Raw genomic sequence first — 24556 nt, 5'->3', positions numbered from 1 at the left:
TGTATGGCAAAAAGTATATAGCACCACCTAAGGATTCTTACCAACAAAGTTAAACCTAACTGTAATCAAACCTTTAGAGGTAACATCAAGTTTTACAGGACATATAAGGCTAGAGAAACTAATAAAATGGGGACACAAATAGACAAAGCCAGCATGTAGAACATTTAGGACAATGTCCCAATGTGTTCAATTAGTTGACTATATGAGGGGCAGGGGAAGAGAAGGATGGAAGGAGGAACTAATTCAGATGTGAATTTTGAAAGAATTAAGACACATGCCCAAATTAAACACATGGACTTTAGATCTTGAATGAAAAAGCAAACAAATGTAAGAAGCATATGTATACATTTAGGGAAATATAATATGGACTTGGTATTAGATGATAACCAGGAATTAGTTTGTTAAATGGGATAATAGTATTGTGATTCTGTAGGAAAATATCCTTTTTAAAAGAAATGCATAATGAAGTTGAAAGTAACATATTTGGGGTTTGCTTTAAAACGTTTCAGCAATAAAAAAAAATGGAGATGTGGCCGGGCGCGGTGGCTCAAGCGTGTAATCCCAGCACTTTGGGAGGCCGAGACGGGCGGATCACGAGGTCAGGAGATCGAGACCATCCTGGCTAACATGGTGAAACCCCGTCTCTACTAAAAAAAAATACAAAAAAACTAGCCGGGCGAGGTGGCGGGCGCCTGTAGTCCCAGCTACTCGGGAGGCTGAGGCAGGAGAATGGCGAAAACCCGGGAGGCGGAGCTTGCAGTGAGCTGAGATCCAGCCACTGCACTCCAGCCCGGGCGACAGATCGAGACCCAGTCTCAAAAAAAAAAAAAAAAGGAGATGGATGAAACAAGTGTGGCAGAATTTTATGTATTTTTAAATGTAAATGATGGGTATATGCGGGTTAATTATACTTTTCTTTCGACTTCTGCATAGGCTTAATCTTTGCTTTTGAAAAAAATTCAATTATTTGTCTTCTTAGTTAATATTTAAAAGTAAGTTTTTCATATATTTGTCACAAAACTTCTGTCCATTCCTATCTAGAGGTTCCTCTACATGGGAAAAATGGGGCAAAAGTGCAACATTTCTGCACCCCCTTTGCACCCGCCATAAACGCACGAGAAATCCTAGAAGGTTGAGCCGCGACGAGAAGGGCGGAGAGTTTGAGGGAACGCCTAGACCAGAGAGTTGATGCCTTTCCTAGAAAATCACCGGAAATGATAATTGGCGGACTAGGAAGTGGAGCTTCTGTATAGTTCTGTTTCTCATTTCTTGGGGAGAGTATCTGCGGGAAGGTCTGTGCTTTCGGCCGGCGTGGGTCGGGATTTGCAGATGAGAGGAGTCTGGCGCCGCCGCCCCCCTCACCTAAATACCCGGGCCCCTGGGGTTGCAGGCAGGGGTGGGGCTTTGGGGCCAGATTTGAGGAGGGCGGTCTACTGCGGTTTCCTCCCTCGAAGAATGGCTATTCCCCAAAATGAGCTTGTCCCGCCTGTCTGCCCTACCTCCTCCCCTCCTCTTGTTCCCAGGGGCCCCTGACCCATTCTGGTTTTTTGTTTGTTTGTTTTTGTTTTTCTGAGACGGAGTTTTGCTCTTGTCACTCCCTGACCCATTCTTTTTATTCTTCTCTACAGCACCCGTTCATATATTCATTCAGTCAGCTAATTTTTAATCCAGCATATACTATTGCAAGCGCTGTTTTAGGCATTGAGAATACAGCAGTGAACAAGAGGACAAAAATTCCTGCCCTCACGGAGCCTAAAAGCCTACATTTTAGCGAGGGTAGAACGACCATAAACAGTGTATATATTAATAAGCAACTTATGCACCATATTGGAAAGTGATAAAGCGCTATAGAGAAAAGAAGAATTCATGTAAAGCAAGGTAAGGCACGTCAGGATTGGAAGGAGGGGATAAGTTGCAATCTTAAATAAGGTATTTAGAGTAGACCTCCTTGGGAAGATGACATATAAGAAAACACTTGAAGGAGGCAAGATTATTAGCCGTGGAGATCGCTTGAGGTGAAGGGAGCAGCCAATGGAAAGGCCCTAAGATGGAAGAGAAGGAAGGTCGGTGTGGCTGAAGAAGATTGAGTGAGTGGGAGAAGAGTAGAACGTGTTGAGAATCACACATCCTGTAGACTTGTGTGCCACTCTTAAGACTTCAGCTTTTATTTTGAGTGAGCAGGAAAGGAAGTTAGAAGTAGTGGGCACATTCAATAGGGCCTTGTATACCTCTGTAAGAACTTCAGCTTTTATTCTAAGTAAGGTTGAGCCACTGGAGAGTTTTCAGCAGAAAGATGAAATGATCCAACTCAAGTTGTAAATGGACCACTCAGACTGCTCTATTAAGAAAGACAGGAGGAAGGCAAGGATTGAAGAAAGGAGACCAGTTAGAAGGCTACCACAGTAATGGAAAGGAGGGGAGATAGCAGGTGACGGTGGCTCAGAAAAAGGTGGTAGCAATAGAGATTGTGTTCTAGATGTGTTCACATTTTCAGTTTGTCTTCCTGCCTCAGGTTCTCAGTGACTCCCTGTTTTTTTCTGTGGTCACATTCCTCTTTTCCCTTCACCAAATATGCAAGGAAACAAGAAGTGAGATCACAGCTGGTTTAGTGTTGCTAATGAAACCCAAATCCAGGGCAGTGTTTGACACATTAAGCCAAACAGCAGCTGCCCTGTGGGTCAGAAGGGCCCTTTGGCTGGCACCACCAAAATATGTGTTCTCCAAAGGAGGCTGGCATCAACTGGAGCCACTTCACAGCTTGTTTGAGAACTGGATCTGACCAGTAGGAAGAAACCAGGACAGCAGTGGAAGACTGTTAAAGAAACCTGGGTAAAAAGATGCAGAAGGTAAGAAGAGGAGGGTCTGTGATACGTCACAAGGAGGAAGAAGGAGAAGTGAGTCCAAGAAAGAAGGAAAGCAATGTGAGTGGTGGTGTGTCTGACTCTAGATACTATTGGAGGTATCTCCTCCTAGATACTGTTTTTCCTGCTTGACTTGGTGATCATTAAAGCTTTGTAGTTGTAGATGCCATTTCTAATTTTCATAAGATATTAGGAACTGAGTCCATTATTTTCTTCCCTCTTTTGGTATTTCTGGGAGACAATTTCCATGGATAGACCTGTATGGTTGCTTGCATCTTCCTATGTGTTTTTCTCACCTTCATAACTTCCCTGAATTCGTTCTATGCCTTGCGATAGGTTGTGCTGTCAGATGAGAGTTCAGGACCATCAAGCCAGCTGCTTTGGACCCCCCAGGATACCCAGCTCCCTCAGGAAAGAGGTGAGGTACACAGGAGATTGTGGCAGGAGTCATGGCAGCTGAGAAGGGAGTAAGGACACAGAGTGGGTGGAAAATGCCACACTGGGGCCCAAAAATCTGTTCATTAATGAGCATTTATAGAAAGTCTTATTTCGTTTCTATACTAGGCTTGGATCAATATCTTAGAGGAACTAAATATTCAGTTTTTGTCTGTATCTTAAATTTCAAAAAAAAATCAATTTATAAAAGATTCTATAAAGCAATTTATCAGAGAGACTCAGTGCAGTCATTTACTATTTCTATAACTTGAGATATATGGTAAATATTCGCACATAATATTTTACACTTGTAAAACTTGTGGTATAATTCAGTAATTCCTACCCAAGCATAATTTTGCCAACATGTAAAATTTGAATGTATACAATTTTATTTCTGCAGACCTTTTTGGAGCCCTGATACTTTTAAATGATGTGTAGATATCTCCGAAATATAAAATAAAGCAGTGACAAAAGAGGAAGCAAAAGTTTTCCCATTGAAGCCTTGTGCTCTTTGGTGGCTTATGTGAGGAGGAAAAGTGGTTAAAATTTGTATAAAAGCTGATGGTGGGCCAGGCGCGGTGACTCATGCCTGTAATCCTAGCACTTTGGGAGGCCTGGGTGGGTGGATCACTTGAGGTCAGGCGTTCATGACCAGCCTGGCCAATATGATGAAACCCCATCTCTACTAAAAATACAAAAATTAGCCAGGCGTGGTGGCATGCATCTGTAACCCCAGTTACTCAGGAGGCTGAGGCAGAAGAATCGCTTGAACCCAGGAGGCGGAGGTTGCAGTGAGCTGAGATCATGCCACTACACCCCAGCCTGGGCAACAGAGTGAGACTCTGTCTCAAAAAAAACAAAAAAAAATGCTGTTGGAGGTGCAACCTAGGAGATGGTATATAGCAATTCAGGAGTCATAAAATCAGACCCAGAAAGGCACAGACTTTTGGACAGAGGAGTAGCACATTCAAAAGTAAGCTTTTTAGTATATGTTACCTGCAAAAAATAAAAATAAAATGTGTTTCTAGATATATTGTTGAAACATCCAGAGGAGGAATCCTGAAATTCTGCTGTACAAGGGATCACAAATGAGAATTAATAATATGGAACATAACTTTTTTATAAATTTAGAAATAGAAAATAATAGCTATTGCTAAACTCGGATGCACGAGTCTCCCAGTCCTTTTTTTCTCAAAAATCTTGAAATCTGCTGTGGTAGATTTTCAGGATCAGAAATTCTATAGCCACCTATCATATAATACAATACAAATGTATTAATCTCATCCCACAAAATATCTGTATAGTGCTCTAACAAAAAGTTTTACGTTGTTTTTTCATGTAGCCTGTTTCCTAAATTCACTTTTAAGAGGAATAACTAACCTTTCAATTTCTAAAGCTAAAGCTAAAAAATAAAGCTTATGAATCACTATGAGTGACAGCCTTTCCCAGTTGTGAAGAAGATACGGTAAAAACCAGCAGGGACATATATGGAGGAGAATGAGTTACATAGGGGTATGCTTTTGTCAGAGTTTCTCCAAGGGTACATTTAAGACATGTGCATTTCATTATATGCAAATTTTACCTCAAAAAAGAACGTAAACAAATATTGAACTTCCAGTTAATGATATGTATGTTAAAGTGTTTAGGGGTAAAGTGTACTGATGCTTTCAACATACTTTGAAATTATTCAAAAAATAAAATACATTAATGAACAGATAGAGGAATAGATAAATGGATAAGTATGTGATAAAGCAAATACCGCAGAACGTAAATCCTGGAATGTAAGTGATTGGTATATGGATATTTACTATATAATTTTTTCAATTTTTCTATGTACTTGAAAATATTCATAATAAAATAATGGTTGAAAACATCCAATTGAGAGCTTTAAGTGTATTAATGTTATAAGGAAAAGAACTGTTATGTAACATTAACAAGGCACAAACATGTGTCTTCTGTGAGTTGTGTGCCATCCAGGTGAGTTTAGACTTTTTGAGACAGTTATAAAGGAACTCGGAGCTTTTAGAGTGAAACAGAGAAAAAACTGTATGGAACCACCACGACTGAGATGCAGCCTTGGTCTTGGTCAAAAGTTGTAAGTAGCTGAAACTAAAGAAGTGTCTTCTTGGGCAATTTCAGTGAGAAGAAATCAGCTTGGTTCTAAAATCGGGTTTTGGTAGAAATGAAATGATAGTCTTGAAGGTCTAAAGCCAAAGGGTGATCCTAAAATCTTACCAATGGATTACTTTGACCCTGCTGGTGTCTTAATAGCAGAAAGCAATTATTCAGATTTGGACTTGGGGATGTGTTGATAAACTATCAAGAAAAATAAGGCACCTTAAACATTGAAGCTACAGAATGATTGAGCTGGCCTGCAAGGAATAAAGTCAGGCCCTATTAATTAGTAATATGAATCTACTTCTCAGCCGGGCATGGCGGCTCACACCTGTAATCCCAGCACTCTGGGAGGCCAAGGCGGGCAGATCATGAAGGCAGCAGATTGAGACCATCCTGGCTAACACGGTGAAACCCCGTCTCTACTAAAAATACAAAAAATTAGCCAGGAGTGGTGGTGGGTGCCTGTAGTCCCAGCTACTTGGGAGGCTGAGGCAGGAGAATGGCGTGAAGCCAGGAGGTGGAGCTTGCAGGGAGGCGAGATGGTGCCACTGCACTCCAGCCTGGGCGACAGAGTGAGACGAAGTCTCAAAAAAAAAATAAAAATAAAAACTACTTCTCACCCAATCATATGGATTATACCTGAGCACTTGGACATTCTTAATAAAGTTTATTTTGCATTTTAAAATGCTGTGTGTGCTATACTATATTGATGTAGGGAAGATAGCTTGGTACTAGGGAATTAGTAGGAAAGAGGTGCAAAATCGGGAAGAATGATCCTTCTCTAATAAGAGTAAGGAAAAAAATTTGTAACAAACTACTGGAGGTAGACCAGCCATTAAGTTACCAGAAGAAGTAAGCATCTCTGGATGCTTTTGTTCAACACATACGCACACACACACACACTCTTTCACTCTCCTTCTACCCCAAGTATTTTGGAAGAAATGACTTCAGTATTCAAATACAGGAAGAAGGGTTATTCAAAACCAGGGAGTAAGTGATTTGGGCCTTTTTACCAGATGTTTGGTGAGGGGGAAAGTTTATTCCAGGGCAGAGAGCACAGGAAAACATAGTAGGTGAGAGAGGAGGAGTGCACTTCCAAGAGCTGTCTTGGCTGCTGTGCCAGGGCCTAATGCCCAACACTGGAAGCTGAGACTAGAAAAATAACGAAGAGGAAGGAAACTGTAAGGCAGTAGCCTAAAACCCTAGGTTAGAGCTGCAGAAGCTTCTACATTTGAGGAAGAGAAGATGAATGCAGGAGTAATACTGTGCTAAATTGACTCTTGGCTTACTTATCTTCCCTCAGCTCTATTACCTGCTCAGTATCCTGCCTTCACTAAAGATGGAAGCCAAGGAAACCTGCTACAAGCAGATATCACACTGATGAGCCAGGCCCAAGTGAGCTGAGGCCCTTTTCCTCCTCCTTGAAAATACATCACTACCTCCAAAATATGGCCTTATTTTCACTGCGTTCTCTGGCTGTGCAACTCCTAAATCAAGGTTCTCCCTCTCATAAGGAACATTTTGTTGCATGATAAACCACTTGTGGGTTGTTTTCTCTTTCATTATTTTTTGCTATCAAAACCCCATGCTCCCTTTCATCTCATTTATAAATATCCAACAAAAGAGAAGAGCCTTTCACATCTATAAACCTCCTTCTTGCAAATTCCTTTCTTCTGCCTCTGTTTCCTGAGGAAACTATGGTGTTTTCTCCAGGATAACAGGAGCATATTATTTCAGGAGTCAGTGACATTCGAGGATGTAGCTGTGAACTTCACTAACAGGGAGTGGCAGAGTCTGACCTACGCTCAAAGGCATCTCTATAAGCATGTGATGTTGGAAAATTATAGGAACATGGTATCACTTGGTAAGGACCTTCCCTGCACTTGACTTAATGCTTTCTACCTTCTTTTTTTATTATTTAATTGCTTTATTTATTGATGTATATGAGGTCTCATATTGAAAGTCAGAGTCCCTATTCTTTATCACCAGGATCTTGCCCAAAAATTAAGAGTTTTGAGTTGCCTCTGTTACATAGCAAGATAATTTTTGGCTAACCTAGCTGCTGTTTTTTGATTTGGAATGAGTCTGCCTGAGTGAAAAGGAGACACTTAGCTTCTGTTTTCCCTGGGTTCTTGCTTCCTCAAGTCTCTCATTTTTTTATGAGGTGTTCTGTATTCCACTCCTAGTCATGAACTGCCTTCTAGGTGCCTGAAACTGATAGTCTTCCTATACAGATTCCCATTCTCCTAAACAAAAACAAAATAAAATAAAAGACAGGAAAGCACGCCCAAATGACTATTTCCCAGAACCTTCTCTTTCCTGCTGAGTGTGACTTTTCCGAGAAAGTCCCCAAACATGTTCTTTTACATGTTACTAGACCCCTGAAAACCCCTTTTCTCTAAATTAACATTTATTTCCTGTTTCCATATGCAAACAGAAGGATCAGGGCTAAGCATTAAGTTATATGTTACTCTACACACTTATTTCTTCTCTGCAACCAGGATTTCCATTTCCTAAACCTCCTTTAATCTCTCATCTGGAGCGAGGAGTAGAGCCCTGTGTGCAGGATCCACAGGACAGGGAGTCCCTAAGCTGCTCCTACCCAGGTGAGTAATAGAGAAACTTTCAGTTCCCTTTGATTTTCCATGTGACATGATGGTTATGGAACATTCTCGGTGGATCATCCAGCCCAAAGGGCCCAGAAAGGAAACCCGTTTAGGAAACTTAAGGAAAAGCAAATGGAAACAATGACAAGCGATCTGGGCAGTTATTCTGTCATTATCTAGCCGGTTCTTTGCAACCTATCTAGTAAATGTTTGCAATTTGGCCTTCGAAACAAACTCAGAGGCTGGGCACGGTGGCTCACGCCTGTCATCCCAGCACTTTGGGAGGCCGAGATGGGCAGATCACCTGAGGTCAGGAGTTTGAGACCAGCCTGGCCAATATGGTGAAACCCCATCTCTACTGAAAATACAAAAATTAGCTGGATGTGGTGGTGCGTGCTGGGTGTAATCCCAGCTACTTGGGGGGTCTGAGGCAGGAGAATCATTTGAACCCAGGAGACAGAGCCGAGATCACACCACTGCACTCCAACCCAGGGCACAGAGTGAGACTCCACCTCAAAAGAAAAAAAGCGCAGAATATTTATCACCCTTCTGTGCATCAGTTACTCCAGTGCTCATAAATTGAGACAGGTGAGAGGCATTCTACGCAGAAGGAATAACATGTGAGAAAGCACTGAGGAATAAAAGAATGTGAACTGTGAATTGTTCGGTATGAGTAGAGCAAGGGACTTAGAATAGCTTTGGGGAAGTTCATAAGTAGTAGAAAGGGGCAAGATCATGATATGATGTCTGTTTTTTGGGAGTTTTCTCCAGGAATTTAAACTGCAAAATTTGAACTTATAATAACAGCTAATATTGATTAAAGTACTTCAGTGTGGCGTGTGCTTTACAAATATTAACTCATTTAATTATCATAGGTAGCCTAGAGCTCATTTTATAGATAAAGCAACTGAGGCAAAGGAGAAGTGAAGGTGTCCTCCCAAGTTCACACAGGTTATTAAGTGTCATACTAGGATTTGAACCTAGGCAGTCTCACTCTAGAGCCAGGACTCTTGACATATGCTTTACGTTCTTCCTGTCTGGTGAACTGTGGAGTGCCATTGAAGTATTTTAAGCTAAAAAGTGACATGATTAGACTTGATTTTCAGAAAGAATAATCTGGAAGCAGTGTAGAGGATGGATTAGAAGGGATTCAGGCTAAAGGATGTTTGAGGGATATAGCAATTAGTGAGTGAGAATGCCCTGGCAGTGGAAATAAAGAGGAAGAGATAGAGTTCAGAGATAATATTAACAAGATGTATTTGGAGTCTTTGGTTGCCAGCAATAGAAATTAACCCAAGCTAGCTTAAGCAGAAAAACATGAATTTATTTATTATTCAGGATGTGTCATGGGACCTAAGGGCAGGTATGTGTCAGGACCTAGAAGAGACTCGAAACCATCACGGCCCTCTTTCCAACTGTATTCCCTGCATCTTTGTGAGTCAGCTTCATTCTTCTTTCTAGGCAAATTGACCTCTCTGCTTCTCGGACCAGGTGGCAGAACATTCCCTCGTCTGTACCAAATACCATCCCACCACCACTAGTTCTCAAATTTAAGTGCTAAAGACTGAGCTACTCTTAGAGCTGGCCTTACCTGCCTTCAGATCACAATTCTAAAGTCCAGGATGAGAGAATCTGGCCTGGTTTGGGTCAGGTATTGTGCAGATCTAATCTGTCCCAACCAGATGTGCTGAGTCACATAACAGAAATATGACTCTCCAGGGCCCACCCTTGGGAGCAAAGCAGACAGTTCCTTGAAAAGGGACTGCATCAGCATTTCAACACCTCCTCTGTAACTCTCTTCACAGGAAGAATTTGTAAAATGTTAGCTGGGTAAATATGAGGGAGACAGAATTGAACATTATTTCGTTTTGTGGCTTAGATGACTAGGTATATAGAGTTTATACCCACTAAACTAAGAGACTATAGAGGAGAAGTAGGTTTTTAAGGATTTTTTATAAAGTGTGCTGAGTTTAAAATATTTCAAGGCTGGGTGCGGTGACACACACCTGTAATGCCAGCACTTTGGGAGGCCGAGGCAGGTGGATCACAAGGTCAGGAGTTCGAGACCAGCCTGGCCAATGTAGTGAAACCCCGTCTCTACTAAAAATACAGAAATCAGCCGGGCATGGTGGCAGGCGCCTGTAATCCCAGCTACTCGGGAGGCTGAGGCAGGAGAATCACTTGAATCTGGGAGGCAGAGGTTGCAGCAAGCTGAGATTGCACCATTGTACTCCAGCCTGGCCGGCAGAGAGACTCAATCTCAAAAAAATAAAAAATAAAAAATAAAATATCTCAATACTTTTCATCATTTCAGCCTGTTCTGACTTTCGGCCACAACATTAGTAATTTTTCCAGCATGGAAAAGTTATTTACTCTTCAAACAGCTTAACATTGCTTCACCCCTCTCATCTCACTTATTTTCTTTCCTCTGACATTTGTATTTTCTTGTTAAAGTGTCAACTGATAAGATGTGGCCTGAAAATGAAAAGGCAAGTTCACAACAACAGATTTTTGAAAGTGAAGAAGCCTACTGGATGAAATCTAACAGTCTCCTAAAAGTTGATTCCCGGGATCCTGAGGTTAGAGAAGTTTGTGTTCAGGAAGTCAAATTAGAGAATCAATGGAAAACACCTATAAGGGAGAAACTGAGAGAAGAGAAAGAAGGCTCTGAGGAAGTAACCTGCAAAAAAAGAAAGAACCAGAAGGTCCTTAGAAAAAACCTGAATCCAAACTCAAAATACAGTTGGTGTGATAGAGTTCTTACAGCACAGAAACTCCATGAATGTGCCAGGTGTGGCAAAAACTTCAGTTGGCACTCAGATCTAATTCTCCATGAGCAGATTCATTCTGCTGAGAAACCCCATGTGTGTGATGAGTGTGGGAAAGCATTCAAGACCAGAAATCAGCTTTCTGTGCACCAGATAATCCACACAGGGGAGAAACCTTTTAACTGCACCCAGTGTGGGAAGGCTTTCAACAGTAGATCAGCTCTTTGCCGACATAAAAAAACCCACAGTGGGGAGAAGCCTCACGAGTGCAGAGACTGTGGAAAGGCCTTCAAGACCAGGAACCGTCTGTGTATGCATCAGCTCATCCACACTGGAGAGAAGCCTTACGAATGTAACTGCTGTGGGAAGGCCTTCCAGTTTAAGCATTCCCTTACCATCCATGGCAGAATCCACACTGGAGAGAAGCCATATGAATGTGAGGAGTGCGGGAAGGCCTTCAGCGGGAGTTCAGACCTCACCAAACACATAAGAATCCACACTGGGGAACGACCTTATGAGTGCAGCGAGTGTGGAAGGGCCTTCAGTCGGAGCTCAGACCTAAGCAAGCACAAACGAATCCATATTAGGGAGAAACACTATGGGTGCCCCCAGTGTGGAAAAGACTTCAGCATCAAGGCAGAACTCACCAAACACAGAAGGATCCACACTGAAGAGAAACGTTACAGGTGTGAGGAGTGTGGGAAAGCCTTTCATCATAACTGTAAGCGCCGGGCTCATGAACGAGAGCACACCGGGGAGAAGCCCTATCAATGCGGAGATTGTGGGAAAACCTTCCAAGATCGGCACTGCCTTACCGTCCATCAGAGAATCCACACTGGAGAGAAACCTTACAAATGTTTAGAGTGTGGGAAAGCTTTCAGTGGGAAGTCAAACTTGACCAATCACCAAAGAATTCACACTGGAGAGAAGCGTCACAAATGTGAGGTATGCGGAATGGCCTTCCATCATAGTTCAGTCCTGAGGCAACACAAAAGAATCCACACTGGTGAGAAGCCATACACCTGCAGTGAGTGTGGCACGTCCTTCCGTCAGGGCTCAGCTCTGATTGGACATAAGCGAGTTCATACTGGAGAGAAACCTTATGAATGTGAGGAGTGTGGAAAAACTTTTAGAGTGAGCTCAAATCTTACTGGACATAAGAAAAGAAAACATCAAGTATGGAGAACCCATGAACTTGATGGGAGTAGGAAATCCCTCTCTCCAGTAACTGTTTCTCAGACCTCAGCAGTCAGTATTTTGACCAGCGCCTGAGTATAACAATTCTGGTGTTACTTTCTGTTTTTCCTACCTCCTAGACTGGTCCTTCTGTCTCCTATATTAGTTATTCCTGATTTCCTGACCCTTAATTGTGAGATTCCCCAAAGATATTGTCCTTTACCTTCTTATTCAGTATTTTTTCAGTGAGCACATTTACTTCCAAGAGTTTATCAATCACTTCCTAATAATAATAAACACTTATTAGTGCTTGCTGTGTCCTAGGCAGTGTTCTAAGGGATTTACACATTTATACTTTTTAAATCCATACAACATCCCTATGAGATCAGGAATTTGAGGCACAGAAAGATGAACAAACTTGCCCAGGATCACATAACTAGTAAATTCTGTGCTCAGGCTTTCCTAGGCAATTCCCATATGCGTGCACCACATCCTTCATACATGAAGTTATACCTCAGTTCAGCACAAAACAGTTTTTAATTTATAAACACCAATCATTTTTAGCAATTTTTTTAACATAAAGCTAGAATGGTACTTCTCCATATTGTATCAGGATTGCTGAGATTCAAAGTGAAAAGGGAAGCAGGGAGAGAACAGGTTTAGAAATCACAGATAAGGGCCAGGTGTGGTGATTCACGCCTGTAATCTCAGCACTTTGGGAGGCTGAGGAGGGAGGATCACGAGGTCAGGAGTTCAAGAGCAGCCTGGCCAATATGGTGAAGCCCTGTCTCTACTAAAAATACAAAAATTAGCCAGGTGTGGTGGTACACACCTGTAGTGCCAGCTACTCGGGAGGCTGAGGCAGGAGAATCGCTGGAACCCAGGAGGCGGAGGTTGCAATGAGCCAAGATCGTGTCACTGCACTCCAGCCTGGGCAACAGAGCGAGACTCCATCTCAAAAAAAAAAAGAAAGAAATTACTAGCCTGACCTCCAGAAGTCTTTTGATGTTTACTAAACACATAAAATGAACATTTGAGAGCGCATTTTTTTTAGTAAATTTTAGACTTTTACCTGGTGAAAAAGATACGTCTTGAAAATTTTGAAGGACTACTTTATGAGCAGTGGGTTAATCTTGTTCTGCAACTATCCCAGAATAGAATTACAGTCCACAAGTAGAAGCTACAGGACATCTGTACATTTAGGAGATACTCAACTGGAACAGATTCTGCCCTAAGGTAATAAGTTTGGTAAGAATAATGCTAAAGAAATTCAAAGGTCAGGTTCATAGTTGAATGATAAAACATGTTGCTTGAAACCCTAAGTTATCTGTAGTTCTCATTCTGAAGAGTTAGCAAACAAGAGTTAGTCTAACTTATAATTTACATACAAAAATCACCAGGTAAAGTCACTTTTTAAAATCTAATTACATTCTACATGCAAACACAGAATTTTTACCGGGAACATTGATATTATGAGGTTATTTCTACTTTACCTTCACAAAAGAAATAGAGAATGCCCATTTCATTTAAGTTTAAGAAAGATGATAAGATACTTCTTGGTAAGGATTGTAGCTTGACTACTGTATCTGGTATTGCTCACCCCTGAGAACTACACTAATGCTACAGTAAAACCATTCATAATCAGGAAGAATGACAGAAGAAACAACAACAAATTTTGGAAACTGAAAAATGGATAAGTAGTAATGACATTGAATCTAAGAAAGCCAAATTTTAGCCTGAAGGGGGCAAGTAAAGGACAAATCTGACCAGGCATAGTGGTTTACATGTGTAATCCCAGCACTTTGGGTGGCCAAGATGGGAGGATCACTTGAGATCAGCAATTTGAGACCAGCCTGGCCAACACGGTGAAACCCTGTCTCTCTATTAAAAATACAAAAATTAGCTGGGTTTGGTGGCGCGTGCCTGTAGTCCCAGCTACTGGGGAGGGAGAGGGGAAGGTGGCAGTTAGCCAAGATCACACCACTGCACTCCAGTCTCTGGGCAACAGTGAGACTCCTTCTAAAAAAAAAAAAAAAGACAAATCTATTTTACATCATAGAATCTTAAACGACTCAAGAAATGGTGGCACCATATACACTTGGAAATGAGGATGAACGGACTAAAATGAGGAGAGTCTGTCAAAGGCTATTTAAGAAGCAAGCAGAGTCCTAGGTCCTCAAGCCCAAAGAAGATTGGAGGTTTATTTTCTGAAGAAGGTTAAACAAAGGATATGTGGGTTAGACACACTCGAGGACAGGAATTCCATTTGGGAAAAGGAGCATTCTGAATGCCAATGCCTCCAGCCTACTTTCCTTGTCTCCCAGAAAGGTGAGGGTCTGGCTTTCACCTCCCAGACAAAAGACAGTTTTCAGTGAGAAATCCAACCAGAATAGACCTGAAGATACATCAGGAGTTTCTCAGCAAGTGGCCTAGCCAGATAATCTGTAGTGAACATAAGCAAGTCATAGTCGTGCTGTCTGTCAGAGCTTCCCATAGGTTTTATAGTCCTCTTCTATTAAAAAAATAAAGTTTATTGGCCAGGCACGGTGGCTCACACCTGTAATCCCAGCACTTTGGGAGGCTGAGGCAGGCGGATCATCTGAGGTCAGGCGTTCAAGACCATTAGCCAGGCATGGTGGCTCTTGCCTGTAATCCCACCTACTTGGGAGGATGAAGCAGGAGAATCGCTTGAACCCAGGAGGCAGAGGTTGCAGTGAGCCAAGATCATGCCATTGCACTCCAGCCTGGGCAATAAGAGCGAAACTCCATCTCAAAAAAATAAATAAATAAAAAACAAATTTTATTATAGAACATTTCAAATCCATGCAAAAGCAAAGGCAATAGAAAAATGAACTCCACATACACATCATTCAGCTTCAACAATTATTACATCAGGGTTAATCTTGTTTCATCTGTATCCCCACCCATTCCCTCTGCTTAAGATTATTTTCAAGCAAATGACAGAAATTGTGTTTCATCCATAAGTATTTGTCTATAGGAGATAATGACTGTTTTAAAAAAGTAATAATATGGGCCAGGCACGGTGGCTCACGCCTGTAATCCCAGCACTTTTGGGAGGCCGAGGCGGATGGATTGCCTGAGGTCAGGAGTTCGAGACCAGCCTGGCCAACATAGTGAAACCCCATCTCTACTGAAAATACAAAAATTAGCCAGGTGTGGTGGCAGGGCCCTGTAATCCCAGCTACACGGGAGGCTGAGGCAGGAGAATTGCTTGAACCCGGGAGGCAGAGGTTGCAGTGAGCCAAGATCACACCACTGCACTCCAGCCTGGGCGACAGAGTGAGACTCCGTCTCAAAATAAATAAATAAATAAACAAACGAATAATAGAGCCAGGGGCACGACGGCCTATGCTGTAGTCCCAGCTATTTAAGAGGCTGAAGTGAGAAGACTCCTTGAGCCCTGAAGTTTGAGGTTAGCCTGGGCAATATTGCAAGACCGCATCTCTAAAACACAAACCAAAAATATAAATAAACTAACACTAGTACAGTTATCATACCTAAACAAAATCATCTACTTGGCAACATCATCAAAGATTCATTCGGTGTTCAAATATTTCTCTAATGCCATTTTTTTCTTAACATTTGAGAAAAAACAGGCCTGGCACCATGGCTCACACCTATAAGCCCAGTACTTTGGGAGGCCAAGGCAAGAGAATCACTTGGGCTTAGGAGTTCAAGACCAGCCTGGGCAACATAGCAAGACCCTGTCTCTACAAAATATTCAAAAATTAGTCAGGCATGGTGGTGCACGACTGTGGTCCCAGCTACTCAGGAGAGGAGATTGGGAGGTCAAAGCTGCAGTGAGCTGTGATCATGCCACCACACTCCAGCCTGGGTGACAGAATGAGACCCTGTCTCAGAAGAAAAAAAAAAAGTACTCAAATAAGGTCAATACATTGTGATTAGTTCGTATGTGTCTTAAGTCTTTTAACATAAAAGTTCTCCCCATATCTCTTTTTTCTTGAAATTTATTTAATGATTAACTAGGTGGTTGGTGCTATTGAGTTTCACAGTTTGGATTTTAATTATTGCACACCTTTGGTAGTATTTAACATGTTCCTCTGCCCCTGTATGTCCTAAAAATTAATAGTTAGATCTAGGGGTTTTAGATTTGGTTTTGGTAAGACGACTTCAGCGGCACCAGCACAAGCCTTTTTTGTTTAACATGACTAATGTCGTCTTCAGTAGCCTCCTTGCTTTCTGGTGAAAAGATTTTCCAGGTTCATCTGGTATATTTCCTTAAGAAAACTCTTCTAAAACTAGTACAGGAAAAAAATACAAGACCTGAATAGTCTGATACCAATTATTTAAGTAGAACCTATAATATATATTCCCAGAAAGAAAACTCCAGGCTCAGATGGTTTCACCAATTAATTCTACTAAACAAACGAGGAAAAATAATCCCAATGTTGGCCGGGCGCGGTGGCTCAAGCCTGTAATCCCAGCACTTTGGGAGGCCGAGGCGGGCGGATCACGAGGTCAGGAGATCGAGACCCTCCTGGCTAACACGGTGAAACCCCGTCTCTACTAAAAATACAAAAAACTAGCCGGGCGCGGTGGTGGGCGCCTGTAGTCCCAGCTACTCGGAGGCTGAGGCGGGAGAATGGCTGGAACCCGGGAGGCGGAGCTTGCAGTGAGCCGAGATCGCGCCACTGCACTCCAGCCTGGGCGACACAGTGAGACTCCGTCTCAAAAAAAAAATAAAAATAAAAAAATAAAAAAATAAAAAATAAAAAAATAATCCCAATGTTAAACTCATTTTATGAGGCCTGTGTAACCTTAATACCAAACCATTAGGGAATGATGAGGAAAAACAAACAACACAAGGAAGTTTTTTTTTTTTTTTTTTTTTTTTTGAGATCAGAGTTTCACTTACCGCCCAGCTGGAGTGAAGTGGTGCAATCTTGGCTCACTGCAACCTTTGCCTCCCAGGTTCAAGCGATTCTCCTGCCTCAGCCTCTTGAGTAGCTGGGATAACAGGCGCCCGCTACCACGCTCGGCTAATTTTTTGTATTTTGAGTAGAGACAGGGTTTCGCCATGTTGTCCAGGCTGGTCTCGACCTCCTGACCTCAGGCGATCTACCCGCCTTGGCCTCCCAAAGTGCTGGGATTACAGGCGTGAGCCACGGCGCGTGGCTGGAAATTTTTTAAAAAAGAAAATTACAGGCTATTATCATTCATGAATGTATTGAGAAAAATCTTGAGATAGTAACAAACAGAATCCAGGAATATACATTTTTTAAAAGATGACATGTCTTGAACAAGTTAAGATTATTCTAGCATGGAGAAAGTGGACTAGCATTCAAAAATCAGTAAAGATGGCCAGGCGTGGTGGCTCACGCCTGTAATCCCAGCACTTTAGGAGTCCCAGGAGGGAGGATCACTTGAGGTAAGGAGTTTGAGACCAGCCTGGCCAACGTGGCAAAACCCCCCTGTCTTCTAAAAATACAAAAATTAGCCAGTGTGGCCTGCACCTGTAATCCCAGTTGGGAACAATTCTGTGATTGTCCTTCTTTCTAACATACAATTCATATGATTTTCTTTTTATTCTCTTAAATCTGGAACATCATTCAAAATCTACACATAGAAAACTATCTCCTCTTTAGTAGAGTTTGCCCCTATTAGGGTAATAACATATCTAATCCTTGTGAACCCCCATGAGAACCCCGCTAAACTCTGAGTTCCATGGGGCAAGGACGTTCTGTGCTGTTCCCTTCCACATCCTCTCCATACCCTCCCAAACTTTAACTGTGAAGCTGGAAGGAGGAAGAGACGATTAGGGAAGGCTTCCAGGGAGAAACAACTTCCAAGCTAAGGTCTAGAGAATGAGACAGACCGGAAGTATGCAGACAGAACTGCTCCGAGGAGATAGGGCTCCCCCGGAAACCACAGAGATACGGGGTACTGAGAAGCCCACAGAGAAGGTACCTGGCTGGATGTGTCTGGCAGTTGTAAGGTAAGGCAAGGCACTGGCACTTTCCCTAGAGCTGTCTCTTCTCTAGTCCAAGAGAGAAGTGAGCACACTACAGAGAGGCTGGAGGAAGAACCGCAGCTGATTCCAAACATAAATTAATCCTTCAGGCTGCGGGCGGTGATTCAAGCCTGTAATCCCAGCACTTTGGGAGGCCAAGGAGGGAGGATCACTTGAGGCTAGGAGTTCGAGACCAGCCTGACCAACGTGGCGAAACCCTGTCTCTACTAGAAATACAAAAATTAGCCAGGGCGTAGTGGCGCACACCTGTAATCCCAGCCACTCGGGAGACTGAGGCAGGAAAATAGCTTGAACCGGGGAGGCAGAGGTTACAGTGAGCCGAGATCGTGCCACTGCACTCCAGCCTGGGCGACAGAGCGAGATTCTGCCTCAAAAACAAACAAAATTAATCCTTCAGAGGACCTAGCGGAATCTGTCTTTAGTTACGAGCAGATTGCAAGGGTCGGATGTCCATTCTTTTGTTTGTAATAAAGAAGTATGTGTCATTAAAGTATTCCTTTTGCTTGTGTCACTCATTGCTGTATCTGAGGCGCGTGGAGTACACTGTCCTCTCAATTACAGGGGAACATTGTTCTGTGGACGGTTATCTCTAGCTCCGTGGTAAACAGGAGTCAAAGAGGAGAAAGAATGGGATTGATACGTAAGAACCATGCATACTGAACATCTGGAAAGGGATTCTCCTAAAAACTGTCCCCAGTGAGAATGAAAAGTACTTGGCAGCGGTGGGATTCGAACCCACGCCCCCGAAGAGACTGGAGCCTTAATCCAGCGCCTTAGACCGCTCGGCCACGCTACCGTGGGTCCGGAATATACCTTTCCGCACTTTCCCTAGTAGAGAATGTCGCCCCCTACGGCGTTTAAGGCGTACCGTTTTCCCCAGTGGGGAATGTTGCCCCCTGCGGCGTTTAAGGTGCGTCTTCTCCCCATGACCTCTTCTTCTCTGGAGCTCCCTCCAGTGCCACCAGAGAACTTCAGGTTGCTGTTCAGCCGCCACACACCCCGACCCCCAACACGTTGCTTTCTCACTGATGGGAGCAGTGAGGAAGGAAACCGGCCGATCCTAGACGCCAGTCACTTGTGTCACCGATGTTAAGAGGAAGCGGCCACGCGGACCGAGAGCCCCAGGGGACGCTGTGGGTCACAGGTTCGCCGTGGAAGGTGACGCCTGCCTGGAGTTCCGACGCCGCTGAGCGAGTTTCGAGTGGTTTGGCCGAGGGAACGCTACGAAAAAAGGGGGCGCCATGCCAAAGAGAGCAGTTGTAGCTGTTTATGAAGGTAAAAATTCAGAAAAAATTCAGACCCGCGGTCTCCGCAGAAAAGGCACATAACGGTTCAGTTTGAAACTCCAAGATTCGAATCATTTAAAAGTATAGTTGCTGCTGTACTATAATGCGATGAATTGATAAAGTTGTTCGTTGCGTTTCTCTTAATTGCAGGCGACAGCGCATCGGTCTCCTTGGCCCAAATTTTTGACTGAGTCCTAAAATAAAAACGGATTGTGCAAAAAATTATGACAGAAATAAGATCATAATAAAGAAAGCCCTGGAGTTTATTTTGTCATTCATCTTCATTAAAATGAATGCTGACAGAAGTTTTTATCCAATATGCCTATGGAAACTAGGCTGTCTTACAAATTCTTTTTTTTTTTTTTTTTTTTTTTGAGACATAGTTTCGTTCTTGCTGCCCAGGCTGGAGTCCAATAGCGCGATCTCGTCTCACCGCAACCTCTGCCTCCTGGGTTCAAGCAATTCTCCCGCCTCAGCCTCCCGAGTAGCTGGGATCACAGGCATGCGCTACCATGCCCGGCTGATTTTGTATTTTTAGTAGAGATGGGGCTTTCTCCATGTTGATCAGGCTGGTCTGAAACTCCTGACCTCAGGTGATCCGCCCGTTCCAGCCTCCCAAAGTGCTGGGATTACAGGCGTGAGCCACCGCGCCCGGCTGTCTTACAAATTCTTATACTTGAATTGTTCATACGGAATTTATTGCATAGTGCCTGGTGTTAATTTCCTGTGGCTACTGTAACAAATTATCGGAAACTGTGTGTCTAAAAACAACAGATACGTATTCTCTTACAAGTCTGGAGGCCAGAAATCCACAATCAGTATGTGGGCCAAAATCAAGGTGTGGGCTGGGTCCAGCTCGCTCTAGAAACTCTAGGTAAAATCCTATCCTGGCCTTTTCCAGTGGTGGTGGTTGCTTGTTGACTTATAGCCACATTTCTCCAGACCTCAAGGTCAGCACCTACAAATACACCTCTGCTTTGTCTTCATATGGCCTTCACCACCAAAAAAAAAAAAAAAAAAAAAAAAAGGGCTGCTTCACTAAAAGTATCTCGTCAATACTGAAAGTTGCAGTACTCTTAGCAATACATTATTTCCTAAGGAAATTACTTCAGGAAAATTACTAAGAAAAAAGATTTCCAAGAAGGCAAAAGCAATATAGTCACTCCCTACGCCATGTTGGTCAGGCTGGTCTGAAACTCCCGACCTCAGGTGATCTGCCCGTTCCAGCCTTTTTTTTTTTTTTTTTTTTTTGAGGCGAAGTCTCCCTAAGTCGCCCAGGCTGGAGTGCAATGGCGCGATCTTGGCTCACTGCAACCTCTGCCTCCCGGGTTCAAGCGATTCTCCTGCCTCAGCCTCCCCAGTGGCTGGGACTACAGGCACCTGCCACCATGCCCAGCTAATTGTTGTATTTTTAATACAGACAGTTTCACCATATTGGTCAGGCTGGTCTCGAACTCCTGAGCTTGTAATCAGCCTGCCTCGGCCTCCCGAAATCCTGGGATTACAGGCGTGAGCCATGGCGCCCAGACTGCTCACGCCCTGCTCTTTCTCCTTGTCTCACTTTCCTTTGTTCCTCCGTATTCCCCAAGGTAGGCGTGCCTCTTTTCTCACCTGCTGTGTCAATCTGGGCTCTCTGCCTGGTTCTCTCAGTCCCTCACAACAGCAATGATCTCCTCTCCACTATCAAGGCTATATTCTCCTACCAGTTCTAGATCTCTGAGAACAAGATGGCCGAACTTGAGAGAGATTGACCACTTTTTGACAGCTTTAACCTTCAAGGACACAAAGCAAGGGTGCCCTCCTGCTAGGTGCTAATTGGTTCAATGTTTCATCAGCTGCATCTTGGTCCATCAAAGGCATCAATCCAGAGACTGATTTTCTCTCTGGTGTTTGCATTCCTGCACGGTAAACTAGAAGGGTGAAATCAAAATAGAAAAATGGCAGATATTATTTGAAAGTGACGATATCAACCAGTGAGCACCAGGAATCCATTAACCCGTTCAACAACTACTGACTGAATGCCTACTCTGTGCCTGGGCACTGAATATTCAGGATGAACGCTGACACCGGCGGTCCTCACCCTTACAGCTAGGAGGAAAGGCAAACTGATTAAGCGACTGTAAGTCATCATCGTGACTGAATTGGTGCTGGGTCACGCAGTTTGGAATTGGAACTTAGTGTCGATCTGGAAAGGCCTGCTTGGAGAAATTTACGAATGCACTGAGGAATGGGGTGGAGGTAGTAGGTTGGAGCGAGACAAGACTGGCGAGAAGTCTGAAAAGAGAAAGACAATTTGGGTTGTAGGGGGGCCGCTGGCGGGATTGAACCCGCAACAGAACCACCCCCACAACCCCTCTCTCTCCATAGAATCCCTACTTCCTGGATGAAAGACTGAGAATCCTGAAGGGGTCAGGAATGAGAAGGACAAAGGAGAAAGAAAAGAGTAGGAGGGCTTCTCCCACAGTTCCCGCGGATCAGTTGCGTAGGTGGTGGAGGTCCCTGACAGCTGCAGCTGCCTGGTCATTGCTGGATCTGTGATTCTAAAATTCGGAGCAGTAACGAGCCCAAGCGTGCACCTGAGGAAAGAGTAAGGGCACACAGAGTCATAACAAAGTATGTATGTATTTGAGCCAGGGCCTCGCTCTGCCACGATCAGAGCTCATTGCGGCCTCAAACTTCTGGGCTCAAGAGATCCTCCTGCCTCAGCCTCCAAGCAGCTGGAATTACACGCACAATTGACCGCTCCTAGCTTTTCTTTCTTTTCTTTCTCTTTCTTTTCCTCTCTCTCTCTCTCTTTTTTCTCTCTCTCTCTCCCCCCCACCTCTCTCTTTTTGGTAGAAACGGGGGTCTCGCTTTTTTGTCCAGTTTGATCTCTAAATCCGGGCTTCAAGCGACCCTCCCGCCTCCGCCAGAAGGACGAATGTAAACGGGACATGAATGTGTCCCTGTTGCCCGGCCCTGGCGAGGCACTTGCTAGTATCCTCTATCCAACTGCCGGCTGAATGTGTTCTCTCTAGGAATCGAGGAGGACTGCCTTTCTCGCTGGTTCTATTTCAGTCCCGATCCCACAGCTTCAGTCCAACAGGTTTGCTTTGTTTGATGGGCCGGGCATGAGAGTGAGATTTGGAGCTATCCTCACACGTTCCTGGAAGTTGAACAGAGATCTCTGATAGAACTAAACTGATTCCCCAGGACCTACCAACTTGAGAAGTTTTCTGGGAAGCACTTATGTACCTGTACGTACTTGTCAGCAACTGACATATATAAGTCTCTCTGTCGCCCAGGGTGGAGTGCAGTGGCGCGATCTCGGCTCACTGCAAGCTCCGCTTCCTGGGTTCAAACAATTCTCCTGCCTCAGCCTCCCGAGTAGCTGGGACTGCAGGTGCCCGCCACTGCGCCCGCTTAATTTTTTTTTTTTTTTTTTTTTGTATTTTTAGTAGAGGCGGGGGTTTCACCATGTTGGCCAGGCTGGCCTCGATCTCATGACCTCAAGTGATCCGCCCGCCTCTGCCTCCCAAAGTGCTGGGATTACAGGCGTGAGCCACCACGCCCGGCCGCTTTTGCTTCTTCCGATCTCTTGTCCTGGAATGCTGGTTTCCATTTTGTTCCCTAATAAAAATCTTGTTCATTCTTCAAAGCCCACTTCAGATAGGGTCTTCTCCACCCCACCTCCAAATCTCCTTCTCTCACACACACACAAACACAGGCCATTGTATTTTTCCACACTTCATTTTAGCAGGTGACTCTTCTGCCCAATAGAAAACTTATTCACACTATCCGTCTTCTTCATTCCCTAAGTACCGTGAGAAGAATGATGATGATGATAACATTAATAACATGGATTTGGATAATTGGCTGACTGCTTTTGTGTATTATGTTATTGACTCATCACAACTTTATATAGTAAATACTATAATACTTCTATTCCCATTTTACAGTTGAGAAAATCGGGATTTGGGGGGTGTTAAGAGGTGAGATTTGTGTCTTGGTCGTTTTTCATTTTCCATAGTGACTAGTGTAGTACAAGCCTACGGGCTCTGAATATTTATAGATTGATTCATTGACCCTAGCTGTTGACTTTTTTGTTTTTGTTTTTGTTTGTTTGTTTGTTTTTAGCAGTCATTCACATTCTCTTTCCTCCTCTTGTCCTGATGCATATTTTGGTTTTATTTTTTCGACTTTCTCTCTGAGTTGACGAGTAATCAGTGGCAAGTCTGGTGAATAAACGGAACCTACTGTGCCAAAATGCAAAATTTAGGAATTTTTTTTCCTCTGGGCAATGAATAATAGCTTATATGAGAAGGAAAGAAAGTGGTAACATTCGAAGAAAAGTTCTTCATCTCTAATCCAATTAGCTTTATATGGAAAATGAAGGAAAAGAAAGGGAAAAAAAAGAGGCATTAATCAAGATAAATTAACCCAGACAGTTCCTTTCACAGGGGTCCCAACCAGACTGTTTTCTGATAGCAAAGGCATAAAAACTAATGAAGCAAGAGATTCTTGCTGCACACAGAGGAGACAACGTGTGATATCATGAGAAGAGGGTGCTGCTGTCCAAGAAGTGATCACCACCAGGCCTAGAGGGTTGAATTCCTATGAAACATTAGATTAAAAGACTTCCGTATATACAGGAATTTTACAAACCATATTACTTTTATGTCTATGTCAAAATAAAATTTCTTAGTCAAATGTATGTGCCAAAGTTTATTAATTCAAGGAGAGAACTGACAAGATGACAAACGAGTGTCCCATCTCAAGGAAGTTTTGGAAACAATATATGGGGCAAGAGAAGCGAAAGTGCAATTAATTAGAAAAAGTCCTGCTTCATTTAACTTGATCATAAAAACATCACGTCCTGGCCGTAAGCGGTGGCTCACGCCTGTAACCCCAGCACTTTGGGAGGCTGAGGCGGGTGGGTCACTTGAGGTCAGGAGTTGGAGACCAACCTGGCCAACATGGTGAAACCTCCGTCTCTACTAAAAATAGAAAAATTAGCCGGGAGTGGTAATCCCAGCTACTCGGGAGTGCCTGTAATCCCAGCTACTCAGGAGGCCGAGACAGGAGAATTGCTTGAAACCGGGAAACCGAGGTTGCAGTGAGCTGAGATCGGGCCACTGCACTCCAGCCTGGGCGACAGAGAAAGACTCCATTTAAAAACAAACAAACAAACAAAAAACTCACATCTTCCATTTGCTGGAGAAATAATATCAGGAGCACCATGATTTTTCTTTGGAAACTTGTAGAGAAGTCATACGTGCCCCAAACTCTTATCAGATATAAGAAAGAAATAATA

At 43.4% G+C, this 24556-nt stretch overlaps 1 protein-coding gene, 1 long non-coding RNA gene and 1 other non-coding gene across 4 annotated transcripts; 1 reads left to right on the top strand and 2 right to left on the bottom strand.

The window, feature by feature from the left end:
• The first annotated feature begins 1256 nt into the window (after positions 1 to 1256).
• ZNF311 (zinc finger protein 311) lies at positions 1257 to 12276 on the top strand. Of its 2 annotated transcripts, none has more exons than XM_033216540.1 (7): positions 1257 to 1878; positions 2727 to 2921; positions 3198 to 3279; positions 6718 to 6809; positions 7152 to 7278; positions 7916 to 8020; positions 10475 to 12276. In XM_033216540.1, the coding sequence occupies exons 2-7, from the start codon at positions 2838 to 2840 to the stop codon at positions 12058 to 12060; spliced, it is 2076 nt and encodes a 691-aa protein (XP_033072431.1). In that variant the 5' UTR covers positions 1257 to 1878; positions 2727 to 2837; the 3' UTR covers positions 12061 to 12276. The 2 variants fall into 2 exon arrangements, with proteins under 2 accessions (XP_033072431.1, XP_033072430.1); XM_033216539.1 differs by having other exon boundaries at positions 2513 to 2921.
• A 6415-nt stretch (positions 12277 to 18691) lies between these two features.
• Positions 18692 to 18773, bottom strand: TRNAL-AAG. Its single transcript has one exon. It is a non-coding gene; the product is annotated as a tRNA-Leu (tRNA).
• A 281-nt stretch (positions 18774 to 19054) lies between these two features.
• LOC117088676 lies at positions 19055 to 21839 on the bottom strand. Its single transcript, XR_004439273.1, has 4 exons — positions 21640 to 21839; positions 21344 to 21537; positions 20967 to 21173; positions 19055 to 19457 (listed from the first exon to the last, which is right to left on the bottom strand). It is a non-coding gene; the product is annotated as an uncharacterized LOC117088676 (long non-coding RNA).
• Between the last annotated feature and the right edge of the window lie 2717 nt (positions 21840 to 24556).

Source organism: Trachypithecus francoisi, unplaced genomic scaffold (genome assembly GCF_009764315.1).
Source record: "Trachypithecus francoisi isolate TF-2019V2 unplaced genomic scaffold, Tfra_2.0 Lachesis_group10, whole genome shotgun sequence".
NCBI lineage: Eukaryota > Metazoa > Chordata > Mammalia > Primates > Cercopithecidae > Trachypithecus > Trachypithecus francoisi.
The sequence above is the reverse complement of the archived record's forward strand: the minus strand, read 5'-3'. Positions and strand labels throughout refer to the sequence as shown.

Bases quoted from the DNA above. Each gene is read 5' to 3' on its own strand.
- ZNF311 (XM_033216540.1), top strand. From the start codon at position 2,838: ATGCAGAAGGTAAGAAGAGGAGGGTCTGTGATACGTCACAAGGAGGAA. The intron at 3,280-6,717 runs GTGAGGTACACA...ATCTTCCCTCAG, and splicing joins CCAGCTCCCTCAGGAAAGAG to CTCTATTACCTGCTCAGTAT. The intron at 6,810-7,151 runs GTGAGCTGAGGC...ATATTATTTCAG, and splicing joins CACTGATGAGCCAGGCCCAA to GAGTCAGTGACATTCGAGGA.